At 44.2% G+C, this 26,319-nt stretch overlaps 1 protein-coding gene across 5 annotated transcripts in view; it reads right to left on the bottom strand.

Moving 5' to 3' along the window:
- The window catches only part of MDGA1 (MAM domain containing glycosylphosphatidylinositol anchor 1), a 544,714-nt gene extending 524,515 nt beyond the window's left edge, over nucleotides 1-20,199 (bottom strand). For 3 of the 5 annotated variants that reach the window (XM_075598786.1, XM_075598783.1, XM_075598787.1), the window contains exon 1: nucleotides 18,934-20,198. In XM_075598786.1, the coding sequence (XP_075454901.1) occupies nucleotides 18,934-19,000 (67 nt within the window). In that variant the 5' untranslated portion in view covers nucleotides 19,001-20,198. Of the gene's footprint in view, nucleotides 1-18,933 lie in introns of all 5 variants that reach the window. The other 2 variants (XR_012801245.1, XM_075598788.1) reach the window with 1 other exon arrangement.
- Nucleotides 20,200-26,319: the final 6,120 nt, after the last annotated feature.

The following is a 26,319-nucleotide window of genomic DNA, read 5'->3' as shown; positions in this document are numbered from 1 at the left end:
CCTATCCTACCTCTCCTAACACAGTACATTGCAGGCCTATCCTACCTCTCCTAACACAGCACATTGCAGGCCTATCCTACCTCTCATAACACAGCACATTGCAGGCCTATCCTACCTCTCCTAATACAGCACATTGCAGGCCTATCCTACCTCTCCTAACACAGCACATTGCAGGCCTATCCTACCTCTCCTAACACCATTTTAATCCTGTCTGTAAATGTTACTTATGCCCATAATCATGTCTCTAACTGTCCATGCAATTAGGGTTCCCATGTGGCTTCTCCAAAAATACTGGACACAATGGTGAAAGTTGTGTCGTGCTCGAGACACACACACACACCTTTATGCTCCATGCTGTTTCCTCCTCTCCTTGGCCCCACTCCCAGGCTCCTGACACCTCCGCCTGATTGGTTGCATTACCCAGCAGCAGCCAATCAGGATGGAGGAAGCTTCCAGTCCCCTAGTGGCATCCCTGCTCTCTCCCTGCTTGGGGGAAATCCCGCGGCCCCCCAAGCCGGTCAGGTCACTATGTCCAGAGAGGTAATACCGATATACACATACACGCCCAGAGAGGTAATACCGGTATACACATACACGCCCAGAGAGGTAATACCGGTATACACAGACACGCCCAGAGAGGTAATACCGGTATACACAGACACGCCCAGAGAGGTAATACCGGTATACACATACACGCCCAGAGAGGTAATACCGGTACACACAGACACGCCCAGAGAGGTGATACCGGTATACACATACACGCCCAGAGAGGTAATACCGGTATACACATACACTCCCAGAGAGGTGATACCGGTATACACAGACACGCCCAGAGAGGTAATACCGGTATACACAGACACGCCCAGAGAGGTAATACCGGTATACACATACATGTCCAGAGAGGTAATACCGGTATACACAGACACGCCCAGAGAGGTAATACCGGTATACACATACATGTCCAGAGAGGTAATACCGGTATACACATACACACCCAGAGAGGTAATACCGGTATACACAGACACGCCCAGAGAGGTAATACCGGTATACACAGACACGCCCAGAGAGGTAATACCGGTATACACATACACGCCCAGAGAGGTAATACCGGTATACACATACACGCCCAGAGAGGTAATACCGGTACACACAGACACGCCCAGAGAGGTAATACCGGTATACACATACACGCCCAGAGAGGTAATACCGGTATACACATACACTCCCAGAGAGGTGATACCGGTATACACAGACACGCCCAGAGAGGTAATACCGGTATACACAGACACGCCCAGAGAGGTAATACCGGTATACACAGACACGCCCAGAGAGGTAATACCGGTATACACAGACACGCCCAGATAGGTAATACCGGTATACACATACACTCCCAGAGAGGTAATACCGGTATACACATACACGCCCAGAGAGGTAATACCGTTATACACATACACGCCCAGAGAGGTAATACCGGTATACACATACACGCCCAGAGAGGTAATACCGGTATACACATACACGTCCAGAGAGGTAATACCGGTATACACATACACGCCCAGAGAGGTAATACCGGTATACACATACACGCCCAGAGAGGTAATACCGGTATACACATACACGCCCAGAGAGGTAATACCGGTATACACATACATCTCCAGAGAGGTAATACCGGTATACACATACACGCCCAGAGAGGTAATACCGGTATACACATACACGCCCAGAGAGGTAATACCGGTATACACATACACGTCCAGAGAGGTAATACCGGTATACACATACACGCCCAGAGAGGTAATACCGGTATACACATACACGCCCAGAGAGGTAATACCGGTATACACATACACGCCCAGAGAGGTAATACCGGTATACACATACACTCCCAGAGAGGTAATACCGGTATACACATACACGCCCAGAGAGGTAATACCGGTATACACATACACGCCCAGAGAGGTAATACCGGTATACACATACACGCCCAGAGAGGTAATACCGGTATACACAGACACGCCCAGAGAGGTAATACCGGTATACACATACACGCCCAGAGAGGTAATACCGGTATACACATACACGCCCAGAGAGGTAATACCGTTATACACATACACGCCCAGAGAGGTAATACTGGTATACACATACACGCCCAGAGAGGTAATACCGGTATACACATACACGCCCAGAGAGGTAATACCGGTATACACATACACGCCCAGAGAGGTAATACCGGTATACACAGACACGCCCAGAGAGGTAATACCGGTATACACATACACGCCCAGAGAGGTAATACCGGTATACACATACACTCCCAGAGAGGTGATACCGGTATACACAGACACGCCCAGAGAGGTAATACCGGTATACACAGACACGCCCAGAGAGGTAATACCGGTATACACAGACACGCCCAGAGAGGTAATACCGGTATACACATACACGCCCAGAGAGGTAATACCGGTATACACATACACTCCCAGAGAGGTAATACCGGTATACACATACACGCCCAGAGAGGTAATACCGTTATACACATACACGCCCAGAGAGGTAATACCGGTATACACATACACGCCCAGAGAGGTAATACCGGTATACACATACACGTCCAGAGAGGTAATACCGGTATACACATACACGCCCAGAGAGGTAATACCGGTATACACATACACGCCCAGAGAGGTAATACCGGTATACACATACACGCCCAGAGAGGTAATACCGGTATACACATACATCTCCAGAGAGGTAATACCGGTATACACATACACGCCCAGAGAGGTAATACCGGTATACACATACACGCCCAGAGAGGTAATACCGGTATACACATACACGTCCAGAGAGGTAATACCGGTATACACATACACGCCCAGAGAGGTAATACCGGTATACACATACACGCCCAGAGAGGTAATACCGGTATACACATACACGCCCAGAGAGGTAATACCGGTATACACATACACTCCCAGAGAGGTAATACCGGTATACACATACACGCCCAGAGAGGTAATACCGGTATACACATACACGCCCAGAGAGGTAATACCGGTATACACATACACGCCCAGAGAGGTAATACCGGTATACACAGACACGCCCAGAGAGGTAATACCGGTATACACATACACGCCCAGAGAGGTAATACCGGTATACACATACACGCCCAGAGAGGTAATACCGTTATACACATACACGCCCAGAGAGGTAATACTGGTATACACATACACGCCCAGAGAGGTAATACCGGTATACACATACACGCCCAGAGAGGTAATACCGGTATACACATACACGCCCAGAGAGGTAATACCGGTATACACAGACACGCCCAGAGAGGTAATACCGGTATACACATACACGCCCAGAGAGGTAATACCGGTATACACAGACACGCCCAGAGAGGTAATACCGGTATACACATACATATCCAGTATTACTGTGTAAACATCCCCATAGGGAAAGAAGCCGGTGCACTGCGTCTCACAAAAAGGGAAGATGTGGGATATGCTTAATCAAAAGGTTTATTCATAAAAACATGGACAAAAATACTGATGTAGCCACTCCAACGCGTTTCACACGCAGGGTGCTTTATCAAAGAGTAACAGGTCATTACTAGGTGTATCCTCTTATAATGCAATAAGAGGATACAGTACCGCATGGTGGTTATACATTTACCCTGCAGCTCGACATCACTGTGCTGAGAGTGTTATGCCAGTCGACGAGTGCATCTTGGAGAGACATGCAGAGCATACTGACCGGTGGACCCAAAGGACTGAATCAAACATGACCGGACATCCACTTGCCAATTCTACAAGCCGTGAGTAATGTGACTCTCATTCGAGAGCCTAACAATACAATCCACAAACTGGTGGGACTGGTTCTTCTATCCACAAAGAGACTTGTGAGGTTTTTTTTTACTCTGTTGAGCACCGGAATTTGAAGCAATCATGCTTCAGGATTTTTATGTCCAGAATTACCTCTAATTTTTTACTGGACAGAGTGTCCAAATACAGGACAGTCCGGTTCAATACTGGACACCTGGCAAACCCTACTTGCAATGACCGCAAACTGAAGGTAGAAGCTCTGTGAATTGAATGCAGCCATGTATTATTATAACTCTGGCCTTTCCTGTCTGACTCTTGTGTAACAGAATAATTGTATTTAATTTGAGTTGTTCCCAAACTGACTGTAAAGTACATTGACTTAAAAAATAAATGATGATGGCAATGATGATGGGGTCCGCCTCGCTCATTATAGACTCATGTTGCATACGTGGGGGAACTTTCCATTAACACCTTCACTGCCAAATGCGGTCACCTGGCCCCAAAACACGACAAGAAATACACAAATCTCTGGTATTACAGAGGGGCAGACTTCTCATTTTTAGAGGTTTGTACCATCAGCCGTTAAGCTTCTTGCATAATCTCCATGCAAATCAATCCACTGATGTAATTAGGAGGGACATTTCAGAATTGAACAGATGTCTATCCAGTGTGATATCTGATCGAAGAAACAAAATATATTGTCCGTCTTGTCACTGCTATTACACAATCTGCAGATGGAATATTTACATTTTATTCAGCGTTCAAATAACACAGAAGGATCCACATATTAAAATGAAAAGGAATTAATAAGAATCCAAATGGATACGTATTGAATGAATAATACATGTTAATAAGAAACTAGATATTCTATCAAATATTAGGAAATCGGAAAATATTTGCTGGTAACTAAAAGAGATAATAACAGCAAAAGTAATGGAAAAATAAATGGAAAAAACTATTTTTTTTTAAAATCAAATCAGACTTAAGGAAATCTAACGCTAACATGCCTTTATTTGTGCTGTCTACAGTGATTGTTCTCTTGACTGTATATAGTGTGTATTTATCATAGTGCCCATTAATAAATGACATATTTGAATATAGAGTGGCTGTTCTCTGCGCCCAATACCTTGTATACCGTATATAGTCCTGTATATCCACACTGAAACGCACAACAGTAGAGCTATATTAGAATTTGCAGATAAATATGTTTTTTTGGACCCAGGCTGCTGAGAAAAGATTAAGAAAGACACGATTATCTCCCCATATTACACTCATTTTCGTATTTCCCGTACATCCGAGGTGTTTTTTTCCTTCTCCTTCTGATGTGTTTATCGGTGTAATTTATTTGAGGCCTCAGTGCGGTGTTGAGATATGCTTGTAATTCCCAATAAATCTACAGTTACGAGAGAAAAGAGCAGCAAAGGCACGCGGCGAGCAGTTAACAGAGTCATTCGCTCCTGCGTTCTGCCGGGCCCATCTGCCGGCTCTGACATGGGATGCTATCTGAGTGCTAGCACTGTACGCCAGTGTAATTTATGCCACCAGATAAGTAATGTGACAGGGCTATGATATTTACGGTGATTATATTTATGAGATGAGCAGCATATGGTTACAGACAAAAGGGAATACAATGGGCTGGGGAGTTGGATTTGGATGCTGTTAACCCGTAGGGTGTATAGCTATGCAGTAGGGCAACTACCATCGGTGACTTTGCCAAACAATCTCCATTATACCTGTAGCCCTGGTAAGCATTTTGGCTATATGTCTTTCCTCCTACTGGTGTAAGTCCTGCTAAGGGTAGGCTGCCAGTAGTTATCATGGTTTCCCCCCCCCCTCAAGCCCTGCCTTGAGTGGTAAATGTAGACCACCTGACTCTGTGTCTAAGGCAAGAGGCACAGGGGAGGGGCCTGCTGACATCATGAGGGGCAGGGCTGTCTCAATTTAGTTGCCTGTTCCTGTCAGTGACAGTGAGTTGAGTTCTGTCCTGGGTTCAGAGAGGGGTGTGTTCCCGGAGAGTGATGTATTACAATTGGAGAAGCTCAGGCCGGACCTGAGTAGAGCTTATAGAACTGTGGTGGACCAGTGCCCCTCACCCTGCTTAGGGGGTGAGGGAAGAGTTGGCCCCACCCTGAGTGCCTGTGACTTGGGGGGGTGGCAGGGAACAACTGGAAGCCCCCAGACCATCCTGAAGGGGTACAGTCTGGAGAAAGGAGACCTGCTGTACCTTACTGCTGTTGCTGTGTGCTGCTGTGTACAATAAAGGAACTGTTGCTACTTTTATAGAGACTTGAGTGAGACTGAAATCTCTCGCCCCCATCGAGGGGTTCTCTGGAAGGATTTTACCCTAACCTGATAGAGCGCCTCCATCTCTGGCAAGCCCTATCACCACTGAGAAATGAAGGCAAGAACCCCAGAAACCTGTTGTCCCCCATACCATCGCGGGAGACTCAGGCCCTCCTGTTGCCAGCAGGTATGCACCACCAAGACACGTAATCAGCCCTCATTACACCCTAGGGGTCCGATCTGCGACCGGGGGGGGGGGGGTAGATGGGTTACATACCCACGTACGCACCGGTGTTCAGTCAGTCTCACAGATTTGGAGACAGTCTCGCTGATTTTTAGTATAAAGATTCTTCAATTAAACCTTCTGCTAAAAATTATATTCTTACATTTAGGCCGCGATTATAGTGGCCGCTGCAGGACGACGTGCGGCCGCGTGATGTCACGTGCGCAGTGCGCAACCTGCACTGTAGGCAGGCGGCATCGGGAGGCGACAGGGAGCATGGCGGAGGTGTGGCGGTGATGTCCGGAGGTGTGGCGGTGATGTCACGCGAGCGGTCCGCCATGATTGGCTGAACCGCTTCACGCAACGCTGACGTCACGCAGCCATCGCACGGAGAGACGAATTCATTTGTCTCCCCAGGATTCTGCCCTCTCCGTCGTGCCTCCGCGCTGTCGCGGTCACGCGCTCTATGAGCCCCTTCACGGAATGCAGGTAATTGATTTGGTCACTGCAATCGCGGCCTTACTGTATACGCCATGTTTTGTTCCACAACCCCAAAATCTCACTGATTTGTAGAAGTGTATTTTAGACACAGTTTGTGTACCAGATGTTCCGTATTTTCAGTGAAAATTTCTGCATAAATTGTCAAGCTTTGCCAATAAATTTGGCGAAATCCTGGCAAAATTGCTGTCAAAAGTTGAAAAATTGCTACAGTATACAGTACTTCACTTACTTATAAACAATGTGAATTTAAAAAAAAAAAAATGTCACGAAAATAGGTGGAAACGTTTGTTTTGAATCTAGTTTTACGCAAAATCAATTTGTTTGGTTTCGGTTTTGGATTTTTACCAAATGATGGGAAAAAATTCAGTAAGTATGAAAGATCATATAAAGTTATGGATAAATGCTTAAACTAACGATAAAATCATCAAATCAATTATCAAACCTTAAAAATAACTGGAAAACTTAAAATAATTCAACAAGATATAGTGAGAAACACCCCAAGCTTTCAACTGTAACAAATCAGTGACACTAAGTCACCCCAAAAATTAGAACTTGCATTGCATGTATAGATGGACACATTTTTTTTGTATGTATGTATGTCTTTATTTATATAGCGCCAAAAGTGTACTCAGCGCTTCACAAAGAATACAGCACAGGGAGTTTTGGAAGGTGTCTCAAGGCAGGACACTGCTTATTAGATGTGCTTCTATATCACAGAAGAGGATAACGTGCTTTGTACAGGTAGGAGCACTCAATGAGAACAGAAGTAGGGCACAAAACAGAGTACAGTATACTGCCACAGTGGTGCTAGCCCTCCGCTGGTTTTGCTCACACTGTTAGAGCTGTTGTCCTAAATAAAAGAGGTGGTGTGGGTTCAACTTCTGATCCTGTTGGGTCTGACACCATAGCCCATTCCTCACAGGGTGCCTTAGATTTGTCAACTCAATAACACTGTGTGCGCTGGTGGAATCAGTACGTAGAGTTTTATTTATTTAAAAATGAAGTATTTGAATCAGTATGTGCCTGGCACTCTGGCAGATGGCACAGTGAACATTTTTTAACCCTGTTCTGTTCTACCGTAGCCACCTTTGTGCATATCCGTCATGTAGCACCAAAATGACTGCATACACCTGTAGTAGCTCCCTCCCCCCTGGCTTACTTTAAAAGCAAACCACACCCACTTCCTGGTTGACAGTTGAATGTTCCTTGTGGAGCACACCGGAGATACGAGTGAGATACGCTAATAGCTGGATTAGCTACATGTGTGAGCCGTAAACAGCTCAAAAGTAGGATGTGACAATAATACTCCCCATCAGCTGGTTTAGCTCACACTGCAAGAGCTCCTGCCGTGAAAAGCAGTGGTTGTGAGTTAGTCCTGTTGGGTCTGACACTATTCCTGTCATTAGGTTGGTGCCTTAGGGTTATCAACTCTATATAGTTGGTTTGAAAATCCTTTCAGAAAACATGGCATGGGACTCATTTAAATATACTTTGTATAGCCATTAGCACATCTGTCAGACGAGTAACTCAGATGGGCTCCTTTTCCGACACAGGCATGTCTCCCTAATTTATTTGGGGGGACGTTTGAGTAGATACAGGTATATAAGCAACTGGAGACATTACTAAGTTGGAAGTCTTTGTCTCTCTCTGTTTCATTAAATCTGAGTTCAGATTCTTAAACATCTGTCTGCATTGTATTCAATGGCGGGTTTGAATTTGCTCAGTTTTTTTTGGTACCCGATCTGATCTCACCAATCCGCGGAATTGCAGGAAACGGGTTTGGACTGGTTCCCCCCATTGCACGTATTCAGTCTTCAATTGACCCCTCTTGAAGAATGGAGCCAAAAGCTTTCTAATGCAATGATATAGCCTATTATCCCTCTGGGGGGATAGCAATCCAGTGACCTGAAGTCACCCCCAAAATGTGTATATTGATGCAGTAGAGAAAGACTAGCAAGTCTCTATAGAGCAGGCTATATCATACTGTAACTTTGAGGGCGGTATAAAGTGTGCTCAGTGCCTTACACTGATATAAGTAAAGCATTCTAGGAGAGAATGTCACCTGCATCATTTAAAGGGTCTGACTCTAGTAAAGGATTCTGAAGACAGTGAAAAGTCATTAGAAATCGCACCCGCTTAATCCCTTCCTGGCACTTTTTGGTGACAAAGGTTTTCAGGGGGAAGACGTTTACGGCTAGCTCTGCTCTTACATTTGCTGCATACAACCCTGCATGTGTTTGCTGGGTCAGGCTAATATACTATATATTCTAGACTGGAGAAGGGGGATACTCTAACAGGACTCTGTCCCTGTGCGCTCGTCAGTTCATTGGCATCCCTATCTTAGCCCCGCGGGTCCTGCTTCCTGGTTGCAGATGAGCACCGTCACACATAGCGCGTCACAGCAGTAATACACGCGACAATCATATAAATAACAAATAATACAAATAACACATAAAGGGAATAAGCGCTGCAGACATAAAAGTAACATTTAGGAAAAGGTGCCCCTGCTCCAAAGAGCTTACAATCTAATTGGTAAGTAGGAGGAACGTACAGAGATAGGAGGGGGCCGTTCTGGTAAGTGCGTCTGCAGGGGGCCAAGGTTTATGTATGAGGTGTAAAGTATCAGCCACTGAGCTACACATCGGCTTCGTTGTATGATCAGTCCCTAATGGGACTGTGAGATAGCAAGAAGGAAAGACAAGGCCCCAAATCATATGATCTGCATTAGGCACCATCCAGAGGTCTGGGACCTGAAAGAGAAGACCGTATTCACTGTAGTAACATGATTTATGCAGGCAATGCTAAATAAAGAGCTCCTGTTTCCATATACTCCTGGCTTGAGTCTGCAGTCAATAGGGGGTGTATGGACTGGTTCTACCATAGGGGCTGCCTCCAGCAATCCTGGAGCCTGCGGTGGATGGAGGCGCTAGCCCCCAGAGACCGAACTAAGCATCCACATCAAAAGCCTGTCCTGCTCCTCCAACACCATTGGCGGAACCTCAGCTCTCCTGTAAGCCAACAGGTACTATGCACCATCACACACCTAGTAGCAGGCAAATATCCCATGGGGGTAAGCAGTGCTACAAAAGGAAGCCAGGAGAGGGATTTTAGCCGGGGAGACGCTGAGACAGATCTAGGAAAGAGTAGAGTGATTCTGGCAGCAGCGTTTAGGATAGATTGTAGGAGAGACATGTGAGAGGCAGGAAGGCCGGTCAGATTTCTCCCTGGATCAACATCCTTCCCATGTTTACTTAGTACCATATATCTCTGTATACCTTTCCTCTTTTTAGAAAGGAAAAGTACAGTATACAGGGATATACCAAATAAGTAAACAGTAACCTCTTATCAGCAGCTACTGTGCATATAAAATCCTGCACCACAGTGATTTCACGCGATGGTCTGTACTGTCGGTGTCACAAACGAAACCATTCTGGGTTCTATCCAGCCTGAGCCACTAGTGTAATGTGATATCTTAATATAAAGAAAATGCACTTTTCCAGATTCTGTCGCTTGATTTTCCTGAATGCACAAGCTGTGGCTTTGGGCTCCATGACATGCTGTATTGTGAACCTCCTTTGAACCTGAATTTACCACCAATCTAATAAGATTGTCCCATTCTCCCCCCTTCATTTTAGGGGTTTTGGCTGATTTGCAGAGCCTCAGAAAAAGTGCTGTCAGAATTGCACTCCCGGAGTGGCTGCACAGATATCTCTTGAGCATACCCGTAAAACACTTTGGAGTTGAAAGGCACAATTACTAGCAAATACCATTATTCTTCCTGATGAACATTGCAAGCGCATACACTGTTACCCCATGGGCCCTGGAGACAGTAGAGGGTGAAAGGTAGAGTAAATAAAAAAAGCAGCCCCCTCTTGTGGCGTGTCCTGTGTAGTACAGAGGGGAGTTACTAATTGCACCATCTTGTTTGTTGAAAGCGTTAATAAATACCACAAATTGTACTTTCCATTCTCAGTTTGTAGTTGTAAGTTTGAGCTGTATTTATCAGGCACAGAAACATCCGGGAATGTTGACACCTGGGAACGGCGCATCATTTGGGTCCTTCGCAGAACTTCACTGCCCAACGAAACGCTACGCTGAAAATCTTTCACTCTACTGTACGGGTATGTGTCCAAGACACAAGGAACCCTTTTTTTACTCAGCTAAATTATAAGGCACCTTGTGACCTATTCATTAAGAACACTTAGTAAATATGGCCCAAGAAGGTTAACCTTTTGCTGAGGCTTTTAATGACTGTTTAATCCGGTTGTTAGACTGTGCTGTTACCACTAGAGTTAGAACAATCCTCCTCTCTTTTTATTGCAATTTTTTTATTGATAACAACAATAGTTTTAGCTGTATGGACACTACTAGAAAGGATCCCCCAGCTACACGTGAAAAATTACCCCTCTTTTCTATAGCTCCTAAAACACGTGAATAAACATCAATAACTTTTCACTTGCAGTCACTATTTGCTGAATAAGTATCTTAGTGGTAAGAACAGTTCCTTTGAAGCAGAGGAACCCAATCTGAATCCCAAATGATCTTATCTCCTTGTACTTCTGCCATCGAAAACTAGATTGCAAGCTCTTTAGTACAAGGTCTCATTTTGGGTTAGGTATCGCAGGCTGTAAAACTGGAGCAAAAGGTTAGAGAGATACAGATGTAGCAAGACTCACTGTCACTGGTTGAAGAAGCAAAAGTCTGTGCCGCCAGGGGCGGAGTCTGTCGCGATCACGCTGCGCAGGGGGGGGGGAATGCTTTCAAATGGGATCCCCCACAACGTTAATTCTCCGGGGGCCGCGACCACCACGCTCACATAATCACGGATGGCAGCGGCACCGAAGGACAGCTTAGTCACATCTGTAGATAAACAGATTGATAATAGATAGATAGATTACGCAAATGGAAATATTAGGAAAAAAGTAAAAGAAAGCTTATTAACATAGATAAGGAATAATCAATAGTTTAGAACGTAGAGACAGTAAAGAGAAGAGGGCAACAGAAGTCACAGTGTCTTTGTTACCCTGAAGAAGACCCATCTGGAGACCAAACGATTGGGCTAACCTTGGTTGGTATGGATCAATAAATCACAATTGTGTACCTTTCATGTGTGTCCAGTGCTGGTAATAGTATCCCTTCAGAACTCTGATATTCTTACCGAGCCGGTCCCAAGGACTATCGTATTCATCTACTGTATGCATATATGGAGAGATTCCATACACGTAATTGCTTTTAGTACGGTTATATCACCTCGCACTAATACAGGACGTTCTGAAGATGAAGGTTGATTCTCTCAGCTCAAAGTGAGCCAGGACTTTCGCAGCCGGGGTGGTGGATATAATGGAACAACCTCCCAGCAAAGGTGGCGACAGCAATGATGTGTGTGCAAAGCCGTGAGATTGCAGGGGGGCTATCATGGAATTTTACCCCTTACGGACCTAAACATCCATATTTTCTTTTCTTTTTTTAAATAAATCAGTTGTTAATAGTTTTTGTCCCTGCTTTGAAACCAAGCACTATTTGAATCACCCCGTGTTGGTTCTGACACTGAACAGGTTAATGACACGTCAACTACTTATAAAATATGTATTCTACCAACATTGATTTTATCTGCTGTTATGGGGTTAAAGATACATGGAAACTTTTCTGGCAGAGAAGTGGTTAAAGACAGATGCTTACATTTGTCTGTCCTTCCGTAGTGAAACAGAAGCTTTGGCAGAGGGGATAGAAATATCCTCATGATTTAATACTGTACAAGTGTAGTTCTGAGTGCCACGCTCCCAAGAAGTGGGTCCGATGTGCTGTCGGTTCCCGTCACTTTGTTTTGGGGAATGTAGTATTATGGTAAGTAGCTGGGGGACTGTGATGCACCATCTTCAATACGGGAATGTATTAGTCTCCAAAACTGGGGCGAAGGGAGCAAAAAAAGGCACCGTATATATCGAAGCAAAAATACCTGGTGCAATGTTTTTGCTCCATTTTATAGCGGATAGTGGGGATATTTATATATATCTATATAGATATATAGCTCAATAACTCACAATATCTCTCTGCCTGGATACATTCATTGGTAAAGCACACTGGGGGGGGAGGGGGATAAATTAATGGTGCGATACAGATGCCAAGAGCGTAATTGTCATCTTGTGTATTTTAATGTCAGTGTATCAAATACTTAGTTTCATGTGTGTCCGTTGGGAAGTGTCAATAGGAGAAGTTAGAGAGAGGTTACTATGTAACTATGTAAGTTAGAGAGGTTACTATGTAACTATGGAAGTTAGAGAGGTAACTATGTAAGTTAGAGAGGAGTTACTATGTAACTATGGAAGTTAGAGAGAGGTAACTATGTAAGTTAGAGAGGAGTTACTATGTAACTATGGAAGTTAGAGAGAGGTTACTATGGAAGTTAGAGAGGAGTTACTATGTAACTATGGAAGTTAGAGAGAGGTTACTATGGAAGTTAGAGAGGAGTTACTATGTAACTATGGAAGTTAGAGAGAGGTAACTATGTAAGTTAGAGAGGAGTTACTATGTAACTATGGAAGTTAGAGAGAGGTAACTATGTAAGTTAGAGAGGAGTTACTATGTAACTATGGAAGTTAGAGAGAGGTAACTTTGTAAGTTAGAGAGGAGTTACTATGTAACTATGGAAGTTAGAGAGAGGTAACTTTGTAAGTTAGAGAGGAGTTACTATGTAACTATGGAAGTTAGAGAGAGGTAACTATGTAAGTTAGAGAGGAGTTACTATGTAACTATGGAAGTTAGAGAGAGGTAACTTTGTAAGTTAGAGAGGAGTTACTATGTAACTATGGAAGTTAGAGAGAGGTTACTATGTAAGTTAGAGAGGTTACTATGTAACTATGTAAGTTAGAGAGAGGTTACTATGTAAGTTAGACAGGAGTTACTATGTAACTATGTAAGTTAGAGAGAGAGGTAACTATGGAAGTTAGAGAGGAGTTACTATGTAACTATGGAAGTTAGAGAGGAGTTACTATGTAACTATGTAAGTTAGAGAGCGGTTACTATGTAAGTTAGAGAGGAGTTACTATGTAACTATGTAAGTTAGAGAGAGGTTATTATGTAAGTTAGAGAGAGGTTACTATGTAAGTTAGAGAGAGGTTACTATGTAAGTTAGAGAGGAGTTACTATGTAACTATGGAAGTTAGAGAGAGGTTACTATATAACTATGTAAGTTAGAGATGAGATACTATGTAAGTTAGAGAGGAGTTACTATGTAAGTTAGACATGAGATACTATGTAAGTTAGAGAGGAGTTACTATGGAAGTTAGAGAGAGGTTACTATGTAACTATGGAAGTTAGAGAGAGGTTACTATGTAACTTAGAGAGGAGTTACTATGTAACTATGGAAGTTAGAGAGGAGTTACTATGTAACTATGGAAGTTAGAGAGAGGTAACTTTATAAGTTAGAGAGGAGTTACTATGTAACTATGGAAGTTAGAGAGAGGTTACTATGTAAGTTAGAGAGGAGTTACTATGTAACTATGGAAGTTAGAGAGGTAACTATGTAAGTTAGAGAGGAGTTACTATGTAACTATGGAAGTTAGAGAGAGGTAACTATGTAAGTTAGAGAGGAGTTACTATGTAACTATGGAAGTTAGAGAGAGGTTACTATGGAAGTTAGAGAGGAGTTACTATGTAACTATGGAAGTTAGAGAGAGGTTACTATGGAAGTTAGAGAGGAGTTACTATGTAACTATGGAAGTTAGAGAGAGGTAACTATGTAAGTTAGAGAGGAGTTACTATGTAACTATGGAAGTTAGAGAGAGGTAACTATGTAAGTTAGAGAGGAGTTACTATGTAACTATGGAAGTTATAGAGAGGTTACTATGTAAGTTAGAAAGGAGTTACTATGTAACTATGGAAGTTAGAGAGGTTACTTATGGAAGTTAGAGAGGAGTTACTATGTAACTATGGAAGTTAGAGAGAGGTAACTATGTAAGTTAGAGAGGAGTTACTCTATAACTATGGAAGTTAGAGAGAGGTTACTATGTAAGTTAGAGAGGAGTTACTCTGTAACTATGGAAGTTAGAGAGAGGTTACTATGTAAGTTAGAGAGGAGTTACTCTGTAACTATGGAAGTTAGAGAGAGGTTACACCATGCACAGGTTAGAATGGGATGCATTATATCCTGCGTCACTTTTTAGTGGTAATATTATTAAAATCCAAGTGGACAGTAAGCAGTACGAGCTGAGCACGCACAAAAATGGGTATGTATTACCTCACAATACCCACAATACTCACTTGCTTTACAGCAGGTGGCATCAGGAAGATAATATATTTTTCCTTTTTATATATGCATTGTTGGGGTGTTTATATTAGATTATAATAGATATTATATTGCATGGTCTTACATATATAAAAAAAGAAAAATCCACCAGATTTTGAGTTGATATAAACTTCCTTGGATAACTGGTTAACGGGTTAGTTTGTTTAAACGTATTTATATATATATATATATATATATATAAAATTATTTTATATCAACTGTATTATAGCCTGGTCTAATTTTGATGACTATTGCCAGCTTCTTCCTGGGTAGTTTCCTAAGTAGAAAATAAAGGATTTTTTTTTACATGTAATGCAGATGCAGAAAGAAAATGGTGTTCATCAAATACTCTGTATGTATGTATGTATGTGTGTATGTGTGTATGTATGAATATGTGTATGTATGTGTGTGTATGTATGTACAGTATGTACAGTATGTATGTATGTATGAGTGTATGTATGAATATGTGTATATGTATGTACAGTATGTACAGTATGTATGTATACATGTATGTACAGTATGTATGCATGTATGTACAGTATGCATGCATGTACAGTATGCATGCATGTATGTATGTATGCACTGTATGTATGTATGTACTGTATGTATGTACTGTATGTATATATGTACGTATGTATAAAACCCATATAGATGTTTATTAACTTAATTCTGATCCTAGGGTGATCAGATTTTCAAAAGTAGATACACGGACGCATTAAAAAATGATTTCTAAAACAGACGACATCAATAAAAAAAAAATATGATGGTATTTGTCTAATAGCGTCCCCATTTATGCTGTATTATTGATTTCTTTCTGTTTCCGAATATAGCACAACCTCTCGAGTGCAGCAACATGACGGTTTGGTTAATAAATCGTTTCATTAGAGTTTACAATATATTGTACACTTTTACTCTTTCATCTGATCGATCACATAAAAACACAGTGTCTATTTTTTACGGGTTTAAGAGTTTTAGGTGAGGCCAAAGAGGGAGAAGCTAAAAGCCGGGACGTTTAATGAAAAGCCGTCACTGACCGGCTAATCCAGGACGTACGGTCACCCTAACTGAGCCTCCATCTTTCTTACAGACCCGGAGGAAGCTCGGTAAAAAGCAGCACTAAAAGCAATTTTCTCATAAAAGTGATGCACGGAAGTGTACCAAATTCCCGCGTGTCTCTGTGCGCCAAAATATTACAAACCATTTTGACGAGGTTTGTGGCGTGTGCGCTGATTATTTTCCCCTAAGAAAAAACTGTTGCTAGGGGGCGGCGTTAGAGGCGGGGTTTGGGGATTGTTGGCGACGCATATATACAAATGATATGTATACAAGAATTGCGATCGGGCTTCAGAAAAGTGTCAAAATCGGCCGTCAACTTAATATTGGCGCACAAGACAAATGTACGTAGACACAAACAATTCTTAATGCGTTCACGTATATGAGCATGACGCACCCCATATAAAGAACAAGAAAACGCGCGCTGGAACTATTCCAGTTTATGCCGGTAATGATTTAAGCCGAGCAATAGTTTTTTGACGCAGTGCACTCAGTCAATTAGTTTAAAAAATAATAATTCTTATACATATCCCCCTAAATCTAATATTACCAGCTCCTGAGTTCCTTGTTAACGCCAGTCTCCCTGCGGCACCAGAGTTAACCCCTGTGCTGCCAGGCGGCAATTGCAATGCCGAGGTTAAGAAAGATATCCCACTCCTTGTGGGGTTTCTGTCTGTAATAAAGCAGGTTTTACTTTTTGCACCTAAAAATGTATTAAACAATTATCCCCCTTGTGTTACAAGGCTTGTAGAAGAAGTGACCAAAGCCCCAGCCTCTTCACCTGCCACAGGCCTGTTCGTTACTGCAAATAATATTTTTATTTGTACAGTAGAATAATCTGGGTTTATTTTCAGTTTCAATTAGAAAAATGCTTCATTCTTCATAGTGCTGTCTCCCCGTGATTCTTAGGAAGAATTTCCCCCCATCCTTTATTGGTGCATTGATTGAAAGGGTGGGAAATGTCAGCACCCACTTGAAAATATAATGCTGTGATATATATCAATATTGAGTATGACCCTTTGCATAACTTGTCTAATATCAAGGATTCGACTGCCTATTAAGAAAGTGTTTGCGTGGTGGAGGTGTGCAGAAATATCTATTATCAATGTATAATGTACCGTGCGCGTTTTCCATTGGGGTTAAGGAGATGAGCTACCAAAATACGCCAACAACCCTCTCCCATAAATTGTGACCTCAGGCTCTTATGAGTGTAGGTATACTAGGCACAGATGACACCAAGAGTTGGGTTACTATGTGTCATATCTTGAGGTGACGCTGATGGCCGTAGAGCAGAGCAATACTGTGAAATAATCTATCACTTAGGAAGCTATTGATCGTATCGTACCCCTTGAACAACACATAGGGTTGGACTACGACCTAAGGACACCCTGCCTCTAAGTACGCAACATACAGATGTAGCAAGACTTATTGTCCCCGCCACCGCGGACAAACAAGCAAAGGTCTGCAGCGCCGAGGACAGCGTCTGCCTCGATGCGGCTCCGGGGGGGGTCCATGCTCTGTCGCGGTCGCCGCAATGCAAAACGTAAATAAATGCGTAAATAAATGCGGCGGATTTACACTTAGTTTCTCATGGTCACGGGGACGGTGAGCCTGGCTACACCTGTATGTCCCCTGAAAAAAGCAATGTATGTCTAATATACTGCATGGCAAAGTAATACCGACCACACACTACCAGCACACAACTGGGATCCTTTCATTCTACTAGGGTTACTGAAGAGTCATTCAACATTTCTGCAGAGTCATCAATAATGACATCTTTAAAAAGACTGTTGTGCTTACACATATTCTACAAAATAATGAATCAATCCACATTATCCGGGAGGGGGTTTGTCCACAAGGTTATTATTGCTTTTTTTTTTTATGGTTCGGATGTCACTCCACATCTCTAGAACAGACCTGGTACAAGCCTGGATAAAGTTTATTTGATGTGTTGCAAAGCAGCTTTGAGAGACAATCAGTAGAACAATACAGTGATCCTCAGGTATTGTCAGGGGGAATAATATATTTTCCAAATACATTACACATAGCACTTCTCCCAGCAGCCAGCTACGTGAAAATAAGACTGAGCCGCAAAACAGACAGGTGCACAGACAGAAAGAACACAAAGCTGAAACAGGACAGAGATAGGCAGCCCCCAGGGTGGGAATGAGATAGGCAGCCCCCAGGGTGATAATGCTGGGGGGAGTTATCCAGTTTATAGAGGTGAGATGGATGTGCCCCAACACAGCTATTATTTCCTCTCTGGGAGACCTCATGGTGATTTTAGGAATCTTGGAGCTTGGACAGTACAATCATATTACAGAATAATACTGAGCACAATCCTATCACACCTGCACTGATCAGTGGAGAGCTGCCAGCAGGAATGTGTATGCTGCTGTATGGTCAGGTTCCTGGTAATCAGGGGTTATGTGCTGGATCAGATTATTTTGGTGGTGGTGGTGGGTGGGGGGGGGGGGGGGGGATTAAGGATACAATAACCCTCGAGGGTCTGTCACATTGTGGCATCTCTGTGGAGTGTGATAAATCACACGTAGCTAGGGTCTATTAATGTGCAATTGGGCATCTTAAAGTAGTCAGAGGTGCGTTTGGCAACTGTGTATCTCCTGCAATCACGTCTAGCTGTGACCATGATTTACTTTGTGCTGTAAGCCATGCATTTCTCCTAACTCCAATGACTCCAGAGCCCTCCCAAAATACAGAACTTCCCCCTCCCTTCTCCCACGCTGCCCTCTTACCATACACTCCTTGTCCCTTGCTGTATCTCGGGATGAGAGAGAACAAGAACAGCCAGAACATCTCCATCGTTCAGTGCAGATGCTGCATCACCAGGAACAGCTCCCTCTTGGTATCCCAGGCAGCATCCAAGCCAAAGCACCAGGGGGTGGATCCAGCGGGGTGTACTCAGCAGCTCTGCCCAGGCACCGTGCGCCTGAGTGGGCTAGCGAAGTCACAGAGCTCCGCTGGGGTCTCGCAGGGCTGGGGGGTGTATTTGTATAACTCCGATTCCCCCTTTTCACAGACCAGCTAAGATCCACCAAGCTCTCCCCGTCCACACATGCGATCAACAGGGGCACCGCCACATTTCAAACCAGCTTGCAAATAAACCCCAATCCTTCTGTTTCCAGAGAGCCACAGGCTGCCATGAACAAGAAGCAGCATCCACATTAACTCCACCAGATCTGTGGCTTCCCTGGGCAGGGCGGCGTGCTCATCTCTTCCTGCTTGCTGGATCCTGTGTATGCTTTGGGGGGGTGGGAGGGAATTGATCCCACACTGCTTCCCTCAACTCAGCCCAAAGTGGTTTGGCAAAGTGATGCCAAGTTGAGTCCCCCCTTTGCTAATGAGGCTGTGGATGCCTGCAGCCCCCCTGGTTGAGGAGTGTGTGTGAGGGATAGGGGGTGGGAGAGGGTGGGATCAGACTGTCCTCCCTCCTGCCCTCCTCCACACAAGTCCATGCGATGTCCTCACTCTTCAGCACCAGATCTCCAGTGATCCCGAGGAGACATCTGCAGAAACCAGGCAGAGCTGATTTAAATCCCTCACCCGAGGTCAGTCAATCAGTGCCAGGCACAGGCAGGAAAACCAATTACACACAGCCCCTGGCAGATCAAGAAGAAGCAATTTAAGGATTTTACTTTTGAGTAAAAAAAATAAAAAAATAATATATATATATTACACTGTAATTGTTGTACAGCTTTCTAACGTCTCAATATAGTAAATGAAAACGATGGTCTCAATGTGGAAGAGTATAGGGCTCCCAAATATTCAGGGCTCACCTTGGTATACAGTAGCATCAACCCTTCTCCAGGGCAGAGCCTGCATCTGATATGAAAGTGGCACAGTATGTGATGATCACACAGGCTGCTTCCAACCTGCGCTTGTACAACTGACTTCCAGCTTCTTTGCTTCCCAAAGCCCAGCAGCGTCTGATGCCAAAGTGTGTTACAAATGACGATAGTCCACAGTGATCAGAAATGCTAAACCAGTTGGTCTTGTCCCCCTGCTGCCCCCCTCCTTGGTCTTGTCCCCCTGCTGCCCCCCACCTGTAAGGCGATCTTCTTCCTTACTCCACGCTCAGATCATGTAGCAGAAAATCTCTGTCCTGAGATGAATGTCTCAATAAATTGTCTCAATGTTGTGGAACAATTTATAGTCGGTGTTTTAATTCAACCTGCTGCTCTTCTGTTACATTTCCACTTCCCAGAACAGCTAGTAATGAGGATATCCATGTATCAGCCTAATCAGGTTCTCTTGGTTAGCAATCTGTGTATTGATCTTGTATGCACATATGACTCTTCTCTGCATCTCTCTCCAAGATCACAGGTGCTTCGCAGCCTTGCTCAAGTTCTGCTTTTCTCTCTTCCAGCTTTTAATTTTCTCTCCCCTGTTTGATTCCCCTCCAGTTTATATGAAAAAACAGAGGACCAATTAAAAGAGCTCAGCTCCAGAAGAGTCCAGCCTACTGCCCAATTTCCCTACCTCCCCCAGGACCAATTAGAGAAAATAAAACCCTGGCACTGAAAGAGAGGGACTGCTTACATGCTCTCCTCCTCTCCTTTCCCATGCCTTCCCTTTTATTTTAAAGCTGCAGGGAGATGTCAGAGAGCAGCCAGAGATCCATCCATCCTGGGGACACTGGGAACAAGGTCAGTTTTAGAGATTCAACCTCTCTCCCTTGCTCCACAGAGAAAGACGTGTGTTTGCAGAGAAGCAGCCAGCCAGAGGCAGAGGGGAGCTACACTTCATCCCATCCTCTGTGGGTGTCTGTCTGCTGCTTGTACTCTCAGCAGAGGCAGCTCTGTGTGACAGTGCTGGCTGTGTCTACTGAGGCAGGTGTGTGTGCATTGATAAAATACATGTACTGGAAATGGCTATGTGTATCTGTTTCCTGATATGTTCCCATCATTGTGTGTGAGTGGAAACACCTGCATACATATATATTATAATAATTAGCATGTACTGTATATAACACAGCTCTATTCTAAAGCGCTTTGCAGCTACAGAGTCAGATGCATTTACAGAGTCCCTCCTGTGGTGGGGTCCTGGGGGGCAGTTTTTTTTAAACCCCCCCCCCCCCCATGTTATATTTAATTTTGATGCACAGGTGTAAGGGGGAAAAAAAGTTATCATTATATATTCTTGTGTGAAAATAAAAATAGATGTATACAAATATTATATGTATGAATATAAATACATTAAACACAATGATACAGCACATTTGATATCAATATGTATGTATGTTATATGTGTGATATATATATGTAACATACATACATATTGATATCAAATGTACTGTATCATTGTGTTTAATGTATTTATATTCATACATATAATATTTGTATACATCTATTTTTATTTTCACACAAGAATATATAATGATAACTTTTTTTCCCCCTATATATATATATTTGTAAGCTCTTCAGAGTAGGGACTCCTTTACCTAAATGGTACTTTTGTCTGAAGCACTTCTTCCCTTTATGTGTTATTTATATTATTTGTTATTTATATGATTGTCACGTGTATTACTGCTGTGAAGCGCTGTGTACATTAATGGTGCTACTGTATATAAGTAAAGACATACATATAAATAAAGACATACAAAACATATTTATACTGTAGTTCCCTATCATTCTGCATACGTGTGCGCTTCAGTGTGCAAGCCGTTTATGGTTCATTTCAACTCCACTACTGCAAGTTTAATGTGCTGCAATACAAAGCGGTGCTGAGTAGGACTGCAGACTTCCAAATATTCTTCTTGTGACCGAATGTAAAGGCAAAAATGATTATTTTGGGTTGCCATTATTTATAACTTTGGATCTCTGCTGTCTGCCTTCCTTCGCTTCCAATGCTTTGCAGGCCCCTCCGGCAGTGAAGGGGTTCAAGTAATCTTATCACGTTAACCTCTTGCATCCCAAGTTAACACGTGAAGGTCTGGGAATGCTGTGCTGACATTGGATACTTAGGCTGTATTGTAAGGAGCAGCAGCAGTGGGAAGGTCTCAGCATCATTACACAGCGTTAACATGGGATAAGGCATCCGGAGCAAGTGAGATGAACCGGCAATCAGCACAGACGTACCCGGACAGGTGAAGGCTTTATCGGTACACACATACGAACAGGCTGAACCGTGTCCTCCCCCTACGCGTTTCACGCCGCAAGCTCGCTTCGTTTGGGAGTAGGGAGGCATGGAATGAACAAACAATTTAAAAGGCAAAAAGAGCCGCGAAATCACGGGTTTCTCACATAAGTTAAAATCACGTGAATGCAGCAGCAGCAGCTGATAATCCTCCAGAGGGAGTTAACCCTTTTGGATTCCACAATAATGCATATATAGGTGAATGTCGTCATCGTGGGTACTGGATTCTAAAGTATCGGTTCCCAAATGGTACTCTATACGTGATCAATACAGAGTCTCAGAGATTCAAATCGTACCCCAGTAACAATGTATAATGTAATGAAGCCAAGTCAATAGAGGGTATATATTGTACCCCAAGTTGAAATTATACTTGCTACAAATTTCATAAATAGATACTAAATACATTGTTTTAAATATCCTCCCAGTGTGCTATATATAAATAAAACCAGTCTCCTTCATGTAATTAGAAGACAATGTATAGGGAATAAAAAGCAGCAGTCATAATTAATTAACCCTTTACAATTCATCCATCGTTACTTATAAAATTTTATAGTAGTCTTTACTCCCTATATAGAGTGACCACGCTCCCATCTGAATTGAATTTAACCCTATCAAAATGATTGTTGCTGCACGAATATATATTAAAACTGGCAATGCATATAATACACCAAAGGATCTCAAGTAATGACATTTACATCCAAATAGTAAAAGATTGGTCTTAGTTTGCCTCAAAAATTGAAACCTTATAATAATCACAATCTTTTTCAATTCTCCTCTATTATTTACATCTCCTCTGTTGTATACAGAGGGGTGATAATAAAACCAGTGAGGAAGTGTTAGTCAAACTAAAGTATTAATGCAGAGAATAAAGCCAAAAAGGGGAAGGGGAGGGGGTGGGAGAGGGGGGAAAGGTGGAGGAAGGGACACAACGTACCATGTTCATTCTCATGGTGATAGCCATAATCATGCGGCACCCCTATAGGACTCCTATTTAATTAAACCCACAACATAATAGTCACTAAGAGGTATGGACATTGTAGCTTTATTTGTGTGCTTGAGTAATACCGAAGCTGAAATTACAGTACCTGGCTAACATGTCTCAGCTTTTATATTCGGGGTCTCCTCATTAAAGGATGTGCCCTGGGATAAGAAGCTTTCATATTTAGGTTTAGGACTGACTGTCTATGTCTCTGAAAGTGCAACACATACATGCAGTACATAGGAGCTAGAAGCACATAGCTAAGGATAATCAGGACATGTGCCCTACAATATGTACTGTAGGGTTACTAGTGCATGTCAGTCCCTGCGTGTGTGTGCGGATAGTTATGTGTGTAATAGTTACCTGTGAGTATTGTAAACAAGCAGAGAGTCTGGGTCACTTTGCACGGCGGGTAATTTGCAGAATGTATGAGTAGGAAATAAGAATGTGTATGGCACAGTATGTCGAATGGTCATTTGTCAAAGAATTCTTGGCAGTAAACGTACCGTCTGTGAGTGTGCACATAACTGACACACACTCTGGGGACACAGAATTCACGCGCATTCTGGGGGCACAGAAATCATGCACACTCTGGGGGCACAGAACTCACACACATTCTGGGACACAGAACTCATGCACACTCTGGGACACAGAACTCACACACTCTGGGGCACAGAACTCCCTCACACTCTGGGGACACAGAACTCACACACTCTGGGGCACAGAAATCACGCACGCTCTGGGACACTGAACTCACGCACACTCTGGGGGCACAGAACTCACACACATTCTGGGACACAGAACTCATGCACACTCTGGGACACAGAACTCACACACTCTGGGGCACAGAACTCCCTCACACTCTGGGGACACAGAACTCACACACTCTGGGGCACAGAACTCACTCACACTCTGGGGACACAGAACTCACACACTCTGGGGCACAGAACTCACGCACGCTCTGGGACACTGAACTCACGCACGCTCTGGGACACTGAACTCACGCACACTCTGGGTCACAGAACTCACGCACACTCTAGGGCACAGAAGTCACACGTACTCTGGGGCACAGAACTCACACATGCTCTGGGACACAGACCTCACACACGCTCTGGGGCACAGAACTCACGCACACAACTCATGCACAGTCTGGGGCACAGAACTCAGGGTCACGCACACTCTGAGCACATAACTCACATGCACTCTGGGATACAGAACTCATGCACACTCTGGGGCACAGAACTCCCGCACACTCTGGGGTGCAGAACTCACACACTCTGGGGCACAGAACTCACACACTCTGGGGCACAGAACTCGCGCACACTCTGGGGTGCAGAACTCACACACTCTGGGGCACAGAACTCACACACTCTGGGGCACAGAACTCACATGTACCCTGGGGCACTGAACTCATGCACAATCTGGGGCACAGAACTCACGCACACTTTGGGGCACAGAACTCACGCACACTCTGGGACACAGAACTCACACACTCTGGGGCAAAGGACTCACGCACACTCTGGGACACAGAACTCACACAAACTGCGACACTGAACTCATGCACACCCTCGGGCACAGAACTCACACGCACACTCTCGGGCACACTCTCGGGCACAGAACTCATGCACACTCTGCGACACAGAACTCAGGTGCACTCTGGGGGCACAGAACTCACACGCACTCTGGGGCACAGAACTCACGCACACTCTGGGGCACAGAACTCATGCGCACTCTGGGACACAGAACTCACGCACACTCTGGGACACAGAACTCACACACACTCTGGGGCACAGAACTCACACGCACTCTGGGACACAGAAGTAACACGCACTCTGGGACACAGAACTCACATGTACCTTGGGGCACAGAACTCATGCGCACTCTGCGACACAGAACTCATGCACACTATCGGGCACAGAACTCATACGCACTCTGCGGCACAGAACTCACGCACACTCTGAAACAGAACTCATGCACACTCTGGGACACAGAACTCACACGCACACTCTGGGACACAGAACTCATGCATACTCTGGGACACAGAACTCACACGCACACTCTGGGACAGAGAACTCACGCACACTCTGGGGCACAGAACTCACGCACACCCTGGGACACAGAACTCACGCACACCCTGGGACACAGAACTCATGCACACTCTGGGACACAGAATTCACACGCACACTCTGGGACACAGAACTCACGCACACTGTGGGGCACAGAACTCACGCACACCCTGGGACACAGAACTCACATGCACACTCTCGGGCACAGAACTCATGCACACTCTGCGACACAGAACTCAGGTGCACTCTGGGGGCACAGAACTCACACGCACTCTGGGGCACAGAACTCACGCACACTCTGGGGCACAGAACTCACGCGCACTCTGGGACACAGAACTCATGCACACTCTGGGACACAGAACTCACACACACTCTGGGGCACAGAACTCACACGCACTCTGGTGCACAGAGCTCATGCACACTCTGGGACACAGAACTCACGCACACTCTGGGGCACAGAACTCACGCGCACTCTGGGACACAGAACTCACGCACACTCTGGGGCACAGAACTCACGCACACTCTGGGACACAGAACTCACGCACACTCTGGGACACAGAACTAACGCACACCCTGGGACATAGAACTCCCACGCACACTCTGGGGCACAGAACTCATGCACACTCTGGGACACAGAACTCACGCACACTCTGGGACACAGAACTCACGCACACTCTGTGGGACACAGAACTCACATGTACCTTGGAGCACAGAACTCATGCACACTCTGCGACACAGAACTCATGCACACTATCGGGCACAGAACTCATACGCACTCTGCGGCACAGAACTCACGCACACTCTGAAACAGAATTCATGCACACTCTGGACACAGAACTCACACGCACACTCTGGGACAGAGAACTCACGCACACTCTGGGGCACAGAACTCATGCACACCCTGGGACACAGAACTCACATGCACACTCTGGGGCACAGAA

This window comes from Ascaphus truei, chromosome 4 (assembly GCF_040206685.1).
Source record: "Ascaphus truei isolate aAscTru1 chromosome 4, aAscTru1.hap1, whole genome shotgun sequence".
NCBI lineage: Eukaryota > Metazoa > Chordata > Amphibia > Anura > Ascaphidae > Ascaphus > Ascaphus truei.
Note: the sequence above shows the minus strand (reverse complement) of the source record. Positions and strands in the feature narration are given on the sequence as shown.